At 52.7% G+C, this 14,359-nt stretch overlaps 1 protein-coding gene across 1 annotated transcript in view; it reads left to right on the forward strand.

Moving 5' to 3' along the window:
• The window catches only part of PRKX (protein kinase cAMP-dependent X-linked catalytic subunit), a 57,172-nt gene that overhangs the window by 14,636 nt on the left and 28,177 nt on the right, over window positions 1-14,359 (forward strand). Inside the window, exon 2 of the mRNA XM_068963341.1 lies at window positions 7,394-7,562. Coding sequence (XP_068819442.1) covers window positions 7,394-7,562 — 169 coding nt within the window. The remainder of the gene's footprint in view (window positions 1-7,393; window positions 7,563-14,359) is intronic.

Below are 14,359 nucleotides of genomic sequence, written 5' to 3' on the forward strand. Positions count from 1 at the left end.
TTTTTTTTAACAAGTCTCACTTTGAGTCCCATTTTCAGAGCAGTTTGACAAGATGCTGTGTTGATGAACAAAGGCAGGAAGTGGCAATTAGTAACAGTTTTCGACAGGCTGGCTGGACATGACAGAGGAGGGAGGGTCTCATTCATCCTGGTGAATTTTGTTATCGTTCTGGAGCTGGGGGCTCCCATAGGCGCCGCTTTCGTCTACAGCTTTCTGCTGTGGGCTTGAGGGGGTGTCCCCAAGGTGGTGCTTGCTGGGTGTCCGTCCCCGTGAACGTCCAGGGGTCCCCTGTGTTGGCTTCCTGGAGCTGTTGTTACAGTAAACCATTACTAACCAGGTGGCTTCAAACCACACCCACCCATCCTCCCCCAGCCCTGGAGACCAGATGTCTGAGGTCAAGGTGTCCCAGGGCTGAGCTCCGTCCAGAGTCTCCAGGGGAGGGTTCTTCTTGCCTCTTCCCGCTTCTTGGGGCTCCAGGCGTCCGTCCCTGGGGCTGTTGCAACCTGCGTGACCTTCCAGCATCTATGGTAACAGACGAAACCTGGGGCTTCAAACTACAGACATCCATCCCCCCTCCCCACACCCTGAGTCCCAAGGACCAGACACCCCGACTCCTGGGGATCAGACATCTGAGGTCAGAGTGTCCCAGGGCTGGGCTCCCTGCAGAGGCTCCAGGGGAGGGTCCTTCCCGCCTCTTGTGGCTTCTGGGGGCTCCAGGCGTCTATCCCTGGGCTGGTGGCCGCCTCTCCGTCTCCACGTGGCTTCTCCGCTGCGTCCGTGTCTCTCCTCTTGTGTGTCTTAGGAGGACCCTGTCATGGGGTTTAGGGCCACCCCCATCCAGGAGGAACCTCATCTCCGACCCTTCAGTCCATCACTTCTGCAAATACTTTCTTTCCAAGTAACTCCGCATTCTAAAGTTCTGGGTGGGGACTTCCTGGGCGGTCCAGTGGCTAAGAGTCCACGCTCCCAGCACAGGAGGCCTGGGTTTGACCCCTGGTCAGGGAAGTAGTTGCCACATGCAGCAGCTGAGACCAGGTTTCGGGCAAGTAAATTAAAAGAGTGTGTGTTAGTCATTCAGTCACGTCCGACTCTCTGGACCCCATGAGCTGTAGCCCCACCAGGCTCCTCTGTCCATGGGATTCTCCAGGCAAGAATACTGGAGTGGGTTGCCCTTCCCTCCTCCAGGGGATCTTCCCCACCCTGGGATTGAACCCGGGTCTCCCGCATGGCACGCGGATTCTCTACCAGCTGAGCCAAATTAAAATAAATGAGTATTTAAAAAAAAAAAAAAAAAAAAAGACAGGTTGCAGGCAGACAGGAATCTTGTTTCGGGGACCAACAGCCTTCCAGCCACCGTATCCCACATCCTCTGCTTGTCCGGAGGCTCCAGCACGGAACTTGTCGCCAGCTTCTCCCCAAAACAAAGCAACTCCGCAGACCCCTCTGGACACCTGCGGGGGGACCGGGAGGACCCTCGCAGATGCTTCACCACCCACTGTGGTCCTCCCTGCTCTTCCGGCCTCTGCCAGCCCCATCCCCGCCCGTCCCCAAGCAGCATTTTCTCTTCTCTTTGAGTTTGCCAGCCCCTCTTTTTCGGTTCTTCCTGCTGCCTTCTGTGGCCACAGGGAAAGCTCTGAAACAAACTGAAAACACACCAGAGCTCAGATCAGCCAGGCCACTTCCCCTCTGTCTGCCCCATGACTTCCTGGAACCTGCCTCTCCCAAAGAACTTGGTGGAAGGCTTTTGAAAGGCAGGCCCTTCTCTGCCCCCGTTTCCTCCGCCCCCTTGAATCTCAGCTCTTGTCTGTGGCTGTCACCAGCGTTCATTTCAACTGGACCGCAAGCCCCAATCTTCGCCCTCCTCCCCAGTTTCCACCGCAGACTTCAGTCGCTCAGTCGTGTCCGACTCTCTGCGACCTCACGGACCGCAGCACGCCAGGCGTCCCTGTCCATCACCAACTCCCGGAGTTTACTCAAACTCATGTCCATCGAGTCGGTGATGCCATGCAACCATTTCATCCCCTGTTGTCCCCTTCTCCTCCTGCCTTCAATCTTTCCCAGCGTCAGGGTCTTTTCCAATGAGTCAGTTCTTTGCATCAGGCAGCCAAAGGATTGGAGTTTCAGCTTCAGTCCTTCCAATGAATATTTTGGACTGATTTCCTTTAGGACTGGCTTCCTCCAAAGACAGTGTCTTGGGACATCCCTGGTGGTGCAGTGTTAAAGACTCCACCCTCCCAGTGCAGGGGGACACAGGTTCCGTCCCTGGTCAGCTAACTACATCCCACATGCCGTGACTACACATACTGTCTGTTCAAACTGAGACACAGCACAGCCAAATGTAAGTCTAGCTTCCAGGAGGGCTTCCCTAGTGACTGAGTTGATAAAGAATCTGCCTGCAATGCGAGAGACCTGGGTTCGATCCCTGGGTCGGGGAGCTCCCCTGGAGGAGAAAATGGCAACCCACTCCAGTCTTCTTGCCTGGAGAATCCCATGGACAGAGGAGCCTGGTGGGCTGCAGTCCACGGGGTTGTAAAGAGTCGGACTCGACAAAGAAAGCACGGACCATATGACATTGTCACATTTCCACCCTGGATGGAGTTTACGGCTTCGACTTTTAAAGTGGCCAGCTTGTGTTATCAAATTACAGAGACCAACCTTTGCCTCTGGGTCAAGAGTTACCAGGCGAGGTTCAGAGCGGCTCCTATCTTCTCTCAGGGAGCCCAGGGCAAGACCAGGAATTCGAGGCATCTCCTTGTCTCACATTTGTTAGCAGTGGGAGTTGGGCTGGCAGCTTCCCGTGTTCCTGGTTTTCTTTTGTGATGGTACACTTTGTATCTTTGATAGGAGACAGCGTAACTTTAATAGCCTGTAACTAGAAGAATTGGGTGGGTGCTGAAGTATCTGTTCTATTTTTGTCTTTTAAAAATAAGTATCTTACAGAATGAAGGAGTTGACTGTGCAATGGAATGCCGCTTCACTCCCGCAGCATTTTGAGGGAATGACTGGTTTTTGTTTTTTGAAAGCCTGTCTAGACGAGTGGACTCACGAGGGCCGTCTGCCCCACCCAGCGCCCAGCTGAACTGTGTCCAGCTTATTCAGCTAATCTTTGAAGCTGAAGATTCCAAGCTTAAAAAAAAAACAACACTTCATAACTTTATCCAAATCATACATTTTTTTGAGGGTAGATTTTGCTTATTAAGAGATGATATCCAAATCAGTAAAATTCACCTGTTCGAAGGGTCCAGTTCCATGATTTTAAGTTTATTCAAAGTTAGCACACATTCTTTGCAGAACTCCTGAAGGTTCCCCCGCCCCCAGTGAAACAGGAGTTGCTACTGGTTTGCAGCCATAATTTCCGAAAGCCAAATTTTATTCTGTGTTTCTTAATCTTTTTTATTTTATGCTGGAGTATAGCCGATTAACAGTGTGATGGTTTCAGGTGGACAGCAAAGGGACTCAGCCATCCATACACATGTACCCACTCTCCCCCAAACTCCCCCCCAGCCAGGCGGCCACGTGACACTGAGCAGAGTTCCCTGTGCTGTCCAGCAGGTCCTCGCTGGTTCTCCATGTTAAACACAGCAGTGTGTCCATGTCCATCCCACACTCCCTGACTACCCCTTCCCCCATCCTCCCCACTGAGAACCATAAGGTTATTACAGAGGATTGAGCAGAGGTCCCTGTGCTGTCCAGCAGGTCCTCGCTGGTTCTCCATGTTAAACACAGCAGTGTGTCCATGTCCATCCCAGACTCCCTGACTATCCCTTCCCCCATCCTTCCCCCTGGTGACCATCAGGTTATTACAGAGGATTGAGCAGAGGTCCCTGTGCCGTCCAGCAGGTCCTTGTTCATTATCTGTTTTCTGTATCATCTGTGTGTGTGGGTGTGCTCCGTCATTCAGTCGTGTCCGACTCTTTCCGACCCCATGGACTGTAGCCCACCAGGCTCCTCTGTCCATGGGATTCTCCAGCCAAGAAGGCTGGAGTGGGTTGCCATTTCCTTCTCCAGGGGATCTTCCCAACCCACGGATCGAACCCGGGTCTCCCGCATTGAAGACAGATTCTGGACTGTCTGAACCACCAGAGAAGCCCGTTTGAAGCATGAACTAGGTCATTTTCAAGGAACCAGTGCTATTGGGTTTGGCCAAAAACAGTCCGTGTGCCTCGCAAAGCCATTGTTCCGTAAAACTCTTGATGAACATGAAAAATGGTTTTCACTTTTCCTCAAAACTGGGTGAGCTTTTTCGCCCACCCAGTGCTTCTGAATGTCTGAAACAGGAAGAGACGGTGATTTCTCATCAGATGAAACAAATGGTTCAGTTCCCTGTTTTTCAGCAGAACGCAGGAGATTAAATTCATACGTGTAGGATCTGCTTGTACGTTTAGCCAGGCTTTGGTAAACTTCTACCTTGGTGGGATTTCTGCGTGGACTCTAAACTCACCAGTTGTTATCATTATCCTGTAGTTTCACATCATCTTTTCCTTTATGTGTGAAATAATATTTCTTTTTAAACATGTCTTCAGATGGTTTGTTTCTAACCCTTTCATCATCAAGGGCATGGCAACCCACTCCAGAATTCTTGCCTGGAGAATCCCACGGACAGAGGAGCCTGGTGGGCTGCAGTCCGTTGGGGGTGGTAAGGAGTTGGATACGACTGATCGAGTAACGCTTGCATTTCTCCTGTTTTACTTCCATCATGAAAGAGTGAATATGTCCTTCAGGACGGGGTCTTTTCGTTCTTAAACACAAGAGACAAATGTGTAAGAAAATGCTACTAGTGGCCTCCATGATGGAAAGGTATTAAAAAAAAAACAAAGGCTGTGCGATTCTTCCAAGTTAAATTGTGTCAGAGGTATCGGGAAAAAGATACGGAGGCATCAGAGATTTTACTTGAGTCCTGCAGTCTCAGGGATTAAAAAATGTAACCCAAGGTGTGAGCATGTAAGTAAAGGCCCCTGATGGTCTCCATGATGTGGAACCATTAAAACCAGTGCGATTTCTTCCAAATTGTGTCAGAGGTATCTAAAAAAAAAAACAAAACAGAGTGTCATCACATATTTCACTCCTGCAGTCTCAAGGATAAATAAAAATACAGGTATTGGGAAGCGAGACTTTATGTCTTAAGAGAAGTGTTACTGTATCAATTTTCTGCGTGAGGTACCATGCATAGACACATTTCGAAACATTTTTTTATAACATGAGGACTCCTTTCCCTGCCAGTAATTAGAACGTACAGTGCGAGTGAAGTTCATAAAAAACGAACGTGGACTGTGGCAGCCCTTTTGGAGAAACTTCTTCTTTTAGGAAGTCTGAGAGTAATTCCCCTTTCTAGCCAGGGTGTGTTCCCAGTAAGAACCGCCCAGGGGCTTACCCCACGGGTACCAGAAACTCGGCAGCGTTTCCTTTGCCAAGAAAATGTTGCTCTTATTAGCCAGAAGCAGACGGTGCTTCTTTTGATAAGCTTTTGCGAAGTTCATCAGTTTTCCAGAAGAGGCTGGCTTCTCTGTTTATGATTTCTCATTGTCTTTCTGTCGAATTTCTCCTCATCAGCGTTAATCTGGACAAAGACAATTGAGCGTGGTGTCGTCATCCCTGGCCTTTAATTTTCCCGAAATTTTCCGAGACCACATCAGCGTATCCAGAGACCTGAGCGGAGCTCCGCTGGGGCAGTTGAAACATGTACACTTCCATGTCCAGACCTGTTCTCAAACAGGAGGAAGGTTAAAGTTGTGTTAGGTTCTATGTGCAAAACCGTGAACGTGTAGCATTAAGTGATTAAACAACAAGGATGCTCGGACCATTCCCGAGCGTTGTTTGGTGGAATTCCTACCCCCTGGTGCAGCCAGAACAAATTTCCACCAAACTGGGAAGCTTGAAACTGACATTCATCTTCCCTGAACCCTGGGGACCAGACGTCTGAGGTCAGGGGGTCCCAGGGCTGGGCTCCCTGCAGTCTCCAGGGGAGGGTCCTTCCCGCCTCTCCCGCGTCCGGCCCTGGGCTGGTGGCCGCCTCCCTCCCGTCTCTGTCTCCGTCTCCACGTGGCTTCTCCGCCGTGTCCGTGTCTCTCCTGTTCTGTGTCTTATGAGGGCCCTGTCCTTGGGTTTACAGCCACCCCTGGTGACTCAGGCAGTAAAGAATGTGCCTGCGATTCAGGAGACCCGGGTTTGATCCCTGGGTCAGGAAGATCTCTTGGAGGGAGGGCATGGCAACCCACTCCAGTATTCTTGCCTGGAGCATCCCCAGGAGCAGAGGAGCCTGGCGGGGCTACAGTCCGTGGGGTCACAAAGAGTCAGGCAGTCACTGCCGAGTGACTAAACGGCAGCAAGCGTTAATTACAGCGTTGTGTTCATTTGAGCTGTGAGTCAGTTACACATCTGTTCCTCTTTTTGCATTCTCTTTCCGTACACGGTTATTACGAGATGTGGAGAAGAATTCCCTGTGCGGCTCAGTAGGAGCTCCTTGCTTGTCCATTTCCCATCTACTCGTGTGTTATCTGTTCATCCCAAACTCTCCATTTAGCCCTCCCCCAACCCCTTCCCCTTCAGTCGCCCTAAGTTTGTTGACTGTGTCTCATCCTGATTTAGAAAAGTGTCAAGAAAAAGACACGTCACAGGAATGTATTTGGCGTGCTTTCCCATTCTGTCTTTAGCTCCGTGTGTGTTTGCTCTGGGATGACTCATTTCCAGAAACGATGGTCAGTCACTCTTGTCAAAGGATAATTCAGGGGCAAGTTACGCTTCTTGTGCTTCAGCTGCTGATTCTTGTCCGTCTCTCTGCGACCCCATGGACTGCAGCACGCTAGGCCTCCCTGTCCATCACCAACTCCCAGAGTTTATCCACACTCACGTCCATCGAGTCAGTGGTGCCATCCGACCATCTCATCCTCTGCCGTCCCCTTCTCTTCCTGCCTTCAATCTTTCCCAGCTTCAGGGTCTTTTCAAATGAGTTAGCTCTTCGCATCAGGTGGCCAAAGTCTTGGAGTTTCAGCTTTACCATCAGTCCTTCCAATGAACATTCAGGACTGGTCTCCTTTAGGATGGACTGGTTGGATCTCCTTGCAGTCCAAGGGACTCTCAAGAGTCTTCTCCAGCACCACAGTCCGAAAGCATCAATGCTTAAGTGCGCTCAGCCTTCCTTATGGTCCAGCTCTCACGTCCGTGCCTCACTCCTGGAAGAACCACAGCTGTGACTCTGTGTAGCTTTGTCCTAGAGTCAAGTGATGCTGTGTGTGTGTGCACAAATTTAACTTGACCATTGCAGAGGAGGGTCTGTCGCCTGGCGTCTCGTAGGGAATGGAGTCTTCCGACCTGCCGGGTTGTCTGACGTTCCCGGCGGTGGGGGAGCTGTGGTCGCTGAGCGCGCCTGTCCCCCACCTCTGCCCTCCGCATGCAGGTACAGGGACGTTCGGCCGCGTGCAGCTCGTCCAGGAGAAGACAAGCAAGCATTTCTTCGCCCTGAAGATGATGACCATCCCCGACATCATCCGCCTGAAGCAGGAGCAACACGTCCACAACGAGAAGTCGGTGCTGAAGGAAGTCGACCACCCTTTCCTGGTCAAACTGTGAGTCCTTGGCTCTGGGTCCCCGCCTGCCTGCCCGCCCGCGCCCCCTAACGTGGGAGTCTCCTGTGTGTGCTGGGGATGGAGCGTGTTCCCGCCGGGTCCTGACATACCTCAAGCTCCCCATCTTACAACAGAGGGTCCCACTGAGTGCCTGCCCAGGGTCGGCGGGGAGAAGGGGTGCCTGTCTGCCCCAGCAAGACATCCACGTGGGCTCCCCGCCTGCTGTCGCCAGAGCGCTCATCTCCTGGGTTTTCCTGGGACCTCAGTCACCCGCCCGCCTCTGCCCGCTCCCATCCTCTCTGGGGTGTCTCGTGGAGTCTCGAGTGTCGTCACGTGGGTGTATCGTGGCGTCATCCAGTTGATGGTGCCCGGCGTGCAGCGCATACATGCCTCTCTCCCCCACGCTCTTTCAAGTTTCCTTTATTAGTTGATGTATGATTTGGGGGCTGAGGTGCGTGACTGCTGGGCTTCCCAGGTGTTGGTGGTGGTAAAGAACCCGCCTGCCAGTGCAGGAGATCCGAGACACGTGGGTTCGATCTCTGGGTGGGGAAGATCCCCCTGAGGAGGGCATGGCAACCCGTTCCAGTGTTTTTGGGCTTCCCTGGGGGCTCATAGGGTACAGCATCTGCCTGCAGTGCAGGAGACCCGGTCCAGTTCCTGGGTTGGGAAGGTCCCCTGGAGCAGTGAATGGCAACCCACCCCAGTATTCTTGCCTGGAGAGTCCCATGCACAGAGGAGCCTGGAGGGGCCACAGTCCAGGGAGAAGGAAATGGCAATCCACTCCAGTATTCTTTGGCTTCCCTGGGTGCTCATAGGGTACAGCATCTGCCTGCAAGGCGGGAGACCCGGGTTCAGTCCCTGAGTTGGGAAGGTCCCCTGGAGAAGGGCATGGCAACCCACTCCAGTATTCTGGCCTTGAGAATCCCATGGACAGAGGAGCCTGGAGGGGCTACAGTCCACGGGGTCTCAAAGAGTCGGACAGGACGGAGTGGCTTTCACTCACTCACTCACTGCCCTGCACGGGCTGGTGGAGTCTTTCTCACTGAGCCACCAGGAAAGCTGCTCTCCTACCCTCTTTGCTACTGAAAGGTACGACCCTGGCCCACGGCCCAGACGTGTAGGCGTCCACGGCAGGCTGTCTGTCCCCATCCCTGGCGGGAAGTAGGGGGCTGCTCTTCTGTGGTTCCCACCTCCGGCCTGCACTGTGTTCCTCTGAGCCCCCCTTCTCCCCCAGCCCAGCCTGTGCTCGGAGTTAACAGCTGTTCTGGCCTCCCCGACTTGCCTGCTTTCAAGGCATCCTTCGCTTGCCTGCAGCCGTCGGGGCCCACCCACCCCACGCCGCGCCCCGCCGGCCATCTGCGTCTCCGCTTGCAGCTCTGTAGAGAATGACCCCAGGGGCTTCATTTAATCGTGTCCTCGAGACGGCTGTCACGGGCTCTGGCTTTGTCTTTGACTGTTTTTCTGCCTTCCCAGGTGGCTCAGTGGGTAAAGAACCCAGCCACCAATGCAGGAGACGTGGGTTCCATCCCCGGCTCTGCAGAGATCCCCTGGAGGAGGGCGTGGCAACCCACTCCAGTGTTGTTGCCTGGAGAATCCCCACGGACAGAGGAGCCTACGGGGGCTACAGTCCACGGGGTCGCAGAGAGTCAGACACGATGGAAGCGACTGAACACGCGGGCACGGTGACCCTTTTGCGATGCCCTTCCCTCCATCATCCCAGCACAGTGACCGCACTGGAAGGTGGGGGTGCCAGCCACGTGGTCAGCCCAGGATCACGCCTCCGCTGCCATGCTCGCCTCCTCTGCCTTGCCGTGCCCCTCGCCACCTCCAAACTCAGCCATCCACACCCGCCTTTCTTCTGCAGTCCACTCGCCCGGGCAAGCAGATACAGGACCGTCTACTATGGTCTCGGAACATCTTGCGTGTCCCCGTCTCCGCCCCCACGCACGGACGAAAGCACCCATAAACTCAGAACTGCCGGAGCAGTGTCTCCAGACGAGTAGAGGCATGTTTGATGGGGGACAGAGGGAGCAGCTGGCTTTGTGTGTGTGTGTGTCTGACTTTCCTTTTACGGAGCCGAAGGGCAGTCTGGGGCCCATGTGGATGGGTCACTAGAGTCGCATGCTTATGAGTCATCAGAACAGAAGTCGCTGGTGCATCGGAGTCAACCCCCTGACCCCGGTCGAGTCTGAGTGTCCAGGTGGCTGACGGGAAGACCTGTAGACGACCCAATGCGTGTGTGTCTGCCTCTGCAACAAAGCAAAGCTTCTCCTTAACGGTGGCTCTCCTGCGGACGCGGAGATTCTGGGAAGGCACTCCCGTTGCCCAGCGGTTTTGACGAATCTTTTATAAAGGAGGTGCAGAGTGCTCTGTCTGTGGCTGAGGCATTCTCATGTGATTTAGGAGAACTGGCTTGAGCCTTTTTTAACTGAATACAGGAAGTCCTCAAACCAGAACCCCAGGGTGTGTCCCTGAGGGTGCTTTGTGGCCCAGTTTTCCCAGGAAGACAGGCCTCCTGGTGGCCGGATTCCTGTTTGTTCTGGAGACCTAGTGGTCTGTTGAGCTTTCTGTGGTAGTTTATGTGATGGTTAGAGAATCTGCCTGCAATGCAGGAGACTCGGGTTCAATCCCTGGGCTGGGGACAAGAGAAGGAAAGGAAACCCACTCCAGTGTTCTTGCCTGGACAATCCCATGGACAGAGGAGCCCGGCGGGCTGTGGTCCATATGGTCTCAAAGAGTCGGACACGACTGATGGACTAACACTTCCACGGAAGAGAAGCAGATAGACTTGACGGTGGACAGGAAAAGTCCGAAATGTTGTTGTTGAGAAGACAAGAGTTTGGAAGAGGCAAGAAGCCGCCGGGAGAAGCTCTTTTCAGGCCTGGGAATGGCAGGGTGGAGATGCTGGGTTGACCTCGTTGCGTGTGTTCTGGGCTCAGCAAACATTAGGGTGATGCTCTTGTGAATCTTGGGCTGGGCGGGGGGCTTCCAGCTCTGGATATTCCACCTCGTTGTGGCTGTAATTGTGTCTGCCTCCCCAAAAGATGGGTCTTCCCTGGTGGCTCAGACGGTGAAGAATCTGCCTGCAATGCAGAAGACCTGGGTTCGATCCCTGGGACGGGAAGATCCCCTGGAGAAGGAAATAGCAACCCACTCCAGGGTTCTTGCCTGGAGAAACTCATGGACAGAGGAGCCTGGCAGGCTCCAGTCCATGGGGTTGCAAAGAGTCAGACATGACTGAGCGAGCAGCACCCAAGCCCAGAAATACACCACAAGTACCCGTGAAAGTGATCTTGTTTGGAAATTGGGTCATTGCAGGTAGAATTAACTTGTTGAGGTGCTGTAGAAATGTGTTGTTCATCCGATTTCATGGGTGGCCTTATACCAAGAGGCCTAGGTCGGGAAGATGCCCAGGGGAAGGAAATGGGGATTTTTCCTTGTAATCTAGTCTACACAGCTGTGCTTCTGCGTGTGTCTGTCTCCTGACCTCTCTTTCTGTATGGACCCCAGTCCTTGGGGATCAGGACCCGCCCTAGTGACCTCATTTCACCTTTATCCTCTCTTTGAAGACCCATCTCCTAATACAGGCATATTCTTAGGTCCTGGGGGGTTAGCAGTTCAACATATGGATTTGGGGTGATCCAGACAGTATATATAAAAATCTGCCTGAAATGGCAGGAGACGCAGGTTCGATCCCTGGGTCGGGAAGATCCCCTGGAGGAGGAAATGGCAACCCACCCCAGTATTCTTGCCTGGAGAGTCCCATGGACAGAGGAGCCCGGCGGGCTATGGTCCATGGGGTCGCAGAGTTGGACATGACTGAGCGACTGACACTTTGGCCATCCAGCCCAGAACACCTACTTACTGAGTTGCTCAATGCCGGTGTTTTAGCCCATGAGGGTGTTATTATAAGGTCCTTGAGGTTTGGGATGTTTTTCCATGTGTTATCACTTCAGAGACCAGGTTGTGTTTGAAAACCGCGGTTGCGTTGATCCAGGGCCCGCAGGCTTTGGATGCGCCCCCATACAGAGCAGGGGGGACAGGGATCTGTGTGACCAGCCCTGGGAACAGACGGCGGGGAAGGCCCGCAGCCACGGGGTGAAGCCTGCAGTTGAGTGGGAAGAAAACCAGGAGGTGAGCAGGTGTTGAATCCTCCCAGCTGTCCAGTTTTCTCTTGGAAGTGAGTCACTTCTCCCAGTATCTGCCTTTTGAAACACTGTCCAGAAACCCCGAGTGGGTTTTCCTTGCATTTCCATGAAGCTGCGTGGAGCATAGAAGATCACGCCGAAGAAAGGCTCCAGTTTGAACTTGTGCTTGAACGGTTTGGCACGCTCGCCTGGGGTGTTATCAGCAAGTTCGGGACTTGAAGTGTGACTGGTTGCATGTTTCTGAAAGCCAGCCAGGAGGTTCACTACATAGATATCGGACGAAACTTTTCTGTTCTGGGATAAAACCATTCCAAAGGTCAGTGCAGCCAGCGGAGAGATAATTTTAGAAGAGCTTAGTAACTCAGCGTCCAGGGTGTTGAAGGATTGTGACACAGTCAAGATTTTCCAGGGGAGGACGGCTTCGGTCCTGTCTGAAGAAGGCATCCCTGTGTCTGCTCCCTGTCCTTTCTGCCGTATAGAGATTGCTGGCATCTAAGAGTGGGACCTGAGTTCGATCCCTGGGTTGGGAAGATCCCCGGGAGAAGGGAATGGCAACCCACTCCAGTATCCTCGACTGGAGAATCCCATGGTCAGAGGAGCCTGGTGGGCTACAGTCCATGGGGTCGCAAAGAGTCAGACACGGCTGAGCGGCTAACACTTTGTTCTTTTGAGAGTGGCACCAGGACAGGTGTTCTCAGCACTGCTGACATTTTTAGGACTTAAGCCCAGGAGGCAGCATCTCTATTAACCCTGAGAATTGCTCTGAGGAAGCAGGACGGGGTGCGGAGAGCCAGGTTATATGGAAGTTTTGCAACTGAGAGCAGTTAGTGTGAACATCAGAAGGTGATTGTTAATGAAAGAAATCAGATACCCGAAGTTGAGGAATTTAGTGCTTTTCTATGTATGGATGTGAGTGTTGAACCATAAGGAAGGCTGAGCGCTGAAGAGTTGATGCTTTCGAACTGTGGTGTTGGAGAAGACTCTTGAGAGTCCCTTGGACTGGAAGGAGATCCAACCAGCCCATCCTAAAGGAGAGCAGTCCTGGGTGTTCATTGGAAGGACTGATGCTGAAACTGAAACTCCAATACTTTGCCCACCTGATGGGAAGAACTGACTCATTTGAAAAGACCTTGATGCTGGGAAAGATTGAAGGTGGAAGGAGAAGGGGACCACAGAGAATGAGATGGTTGGATGGCATCACCGACTCGATGGGCATGAGTCTGAATAAGCTCCAGGAGTTGGTGATGGACGGGGAGGCCTGCCGTGCTGCAGTCCATGGGGTTGTAGAGTTGGACGTGACTGAGCGGCTGGACTGAACTGAGCTGATGTATAGGAAGATGCAAGCATCTGGACTCACTGAAGTCATTCCTTTTATTCTGCATCTCAGCTACCTGGGGCCAGCATCTGTGTGTTCACCTGCTGAGTTTCCTCAGGGCTCACCACGGGGAGTGGCTGCTCGCCGGCAGCGGTTGTTTCCTGAGTTCCTTCAGGGCTCGTGGACTCCCCATCCATCGTGCTTGCAGTCACTCATGACTGTGACATCCTTGGTTTACTGATAGGGCTGGAAATCCATTTCTCACGAGTTTCTATTGAGGTTCATTGTGCAGGGTCATCCGTCAGGTGTCATTGGGACCCTGGAAGACGTTCTCCCATCAGAAGAGCCCTCGCTGGGTGCTAAGCTCGCCCAAGAAAGAACAGTGAGGCTGTCATACCTTTGGGATTCTGTGTGCTTCTGTTTGAGCATCACGGCAAGGAACAGGCTGGCTAGACCTAGACAGGTCATGCTGTGACCCAGAGAAGGAGTGAGCGCAGCCCAGAGAAAGAGACTTGTCTCGATTATAAATGATGGAAAAAAAAGGCGGGCGTCTAGTCATCTGGTTTCTCTAGACAGTGATGCCAGGGAGGAAGACATGTTCCTGATCCTTCCAGGGTCTTCTGGCTGGTCTAAGAATGAAATGGACCTGAGACAGATGAACCAGGAGAAAAAGCACACAAAAATTTAATCTCATGTATACATGGGAGAGAGCTACGAAAATGGAGTCACTCCCTTAAATGGCCCAACTTGTAGCCCACATGCTCACTTGTGTCCCAACTCTTTGCGACCCGCATGGACTGTAGCCCCGCCAGGCTCCTCTGTCCATGGGATTCTCCAGGCCAGAATACTGGACTGGGTTGCCATTTCCTCCTCCAGCGGATCTTCCCAACACAGGGATCGAACTCTTGCATCTCCTGCTTTGGCAGGCGAACTCTTTACCACTGAGCCAACTGGGACTCACCAGATGGCCCTAACACTCCCCTTAAATACCCTCTTCAGCTGCAGACAAAAAGAGGATGTTGGGGGTAGTGGTTTGAGATATCAAAGAGGAGGAAGGGCAGTTGACATAGAGATGGAGAAAAAACAAAATTTTATAAATAAATGTTTGCTGGTCCAGGAGAGACATAGAGACCTAGTGTGAACTCTAGTCTTCAGCTCTGTTTGCCCTCTGCAGACATCTCTGCTGGAACTAGAGATTCCAGGACCAACTCCTCTATCTACGTTCTTGTAGGCAGTTCAGGGAGAAGGTCCAAGTTTTCCCTTGCATCTGCCGGACCTTGTTTGTTTTCAGCTGGAGATAATCTGCGTGCCTGAGAGATACTGGGGGAGGGCAG

The sequence above is a fragment of the Capricornis sumatraensis genome, chromosome X, assembly GCF_032405125.1.
Source record: "Capricornis sumatraensis isolate serow.1 chromosome X, serow.2, whole genome shotgun sequence".
NCBI classification, from domain to species: Eukaryota; Metazoa; Chordata; class Mammalia; order Artiodactyla; family Bovidae; genus Capricornis; species Capricornis sumatraensis.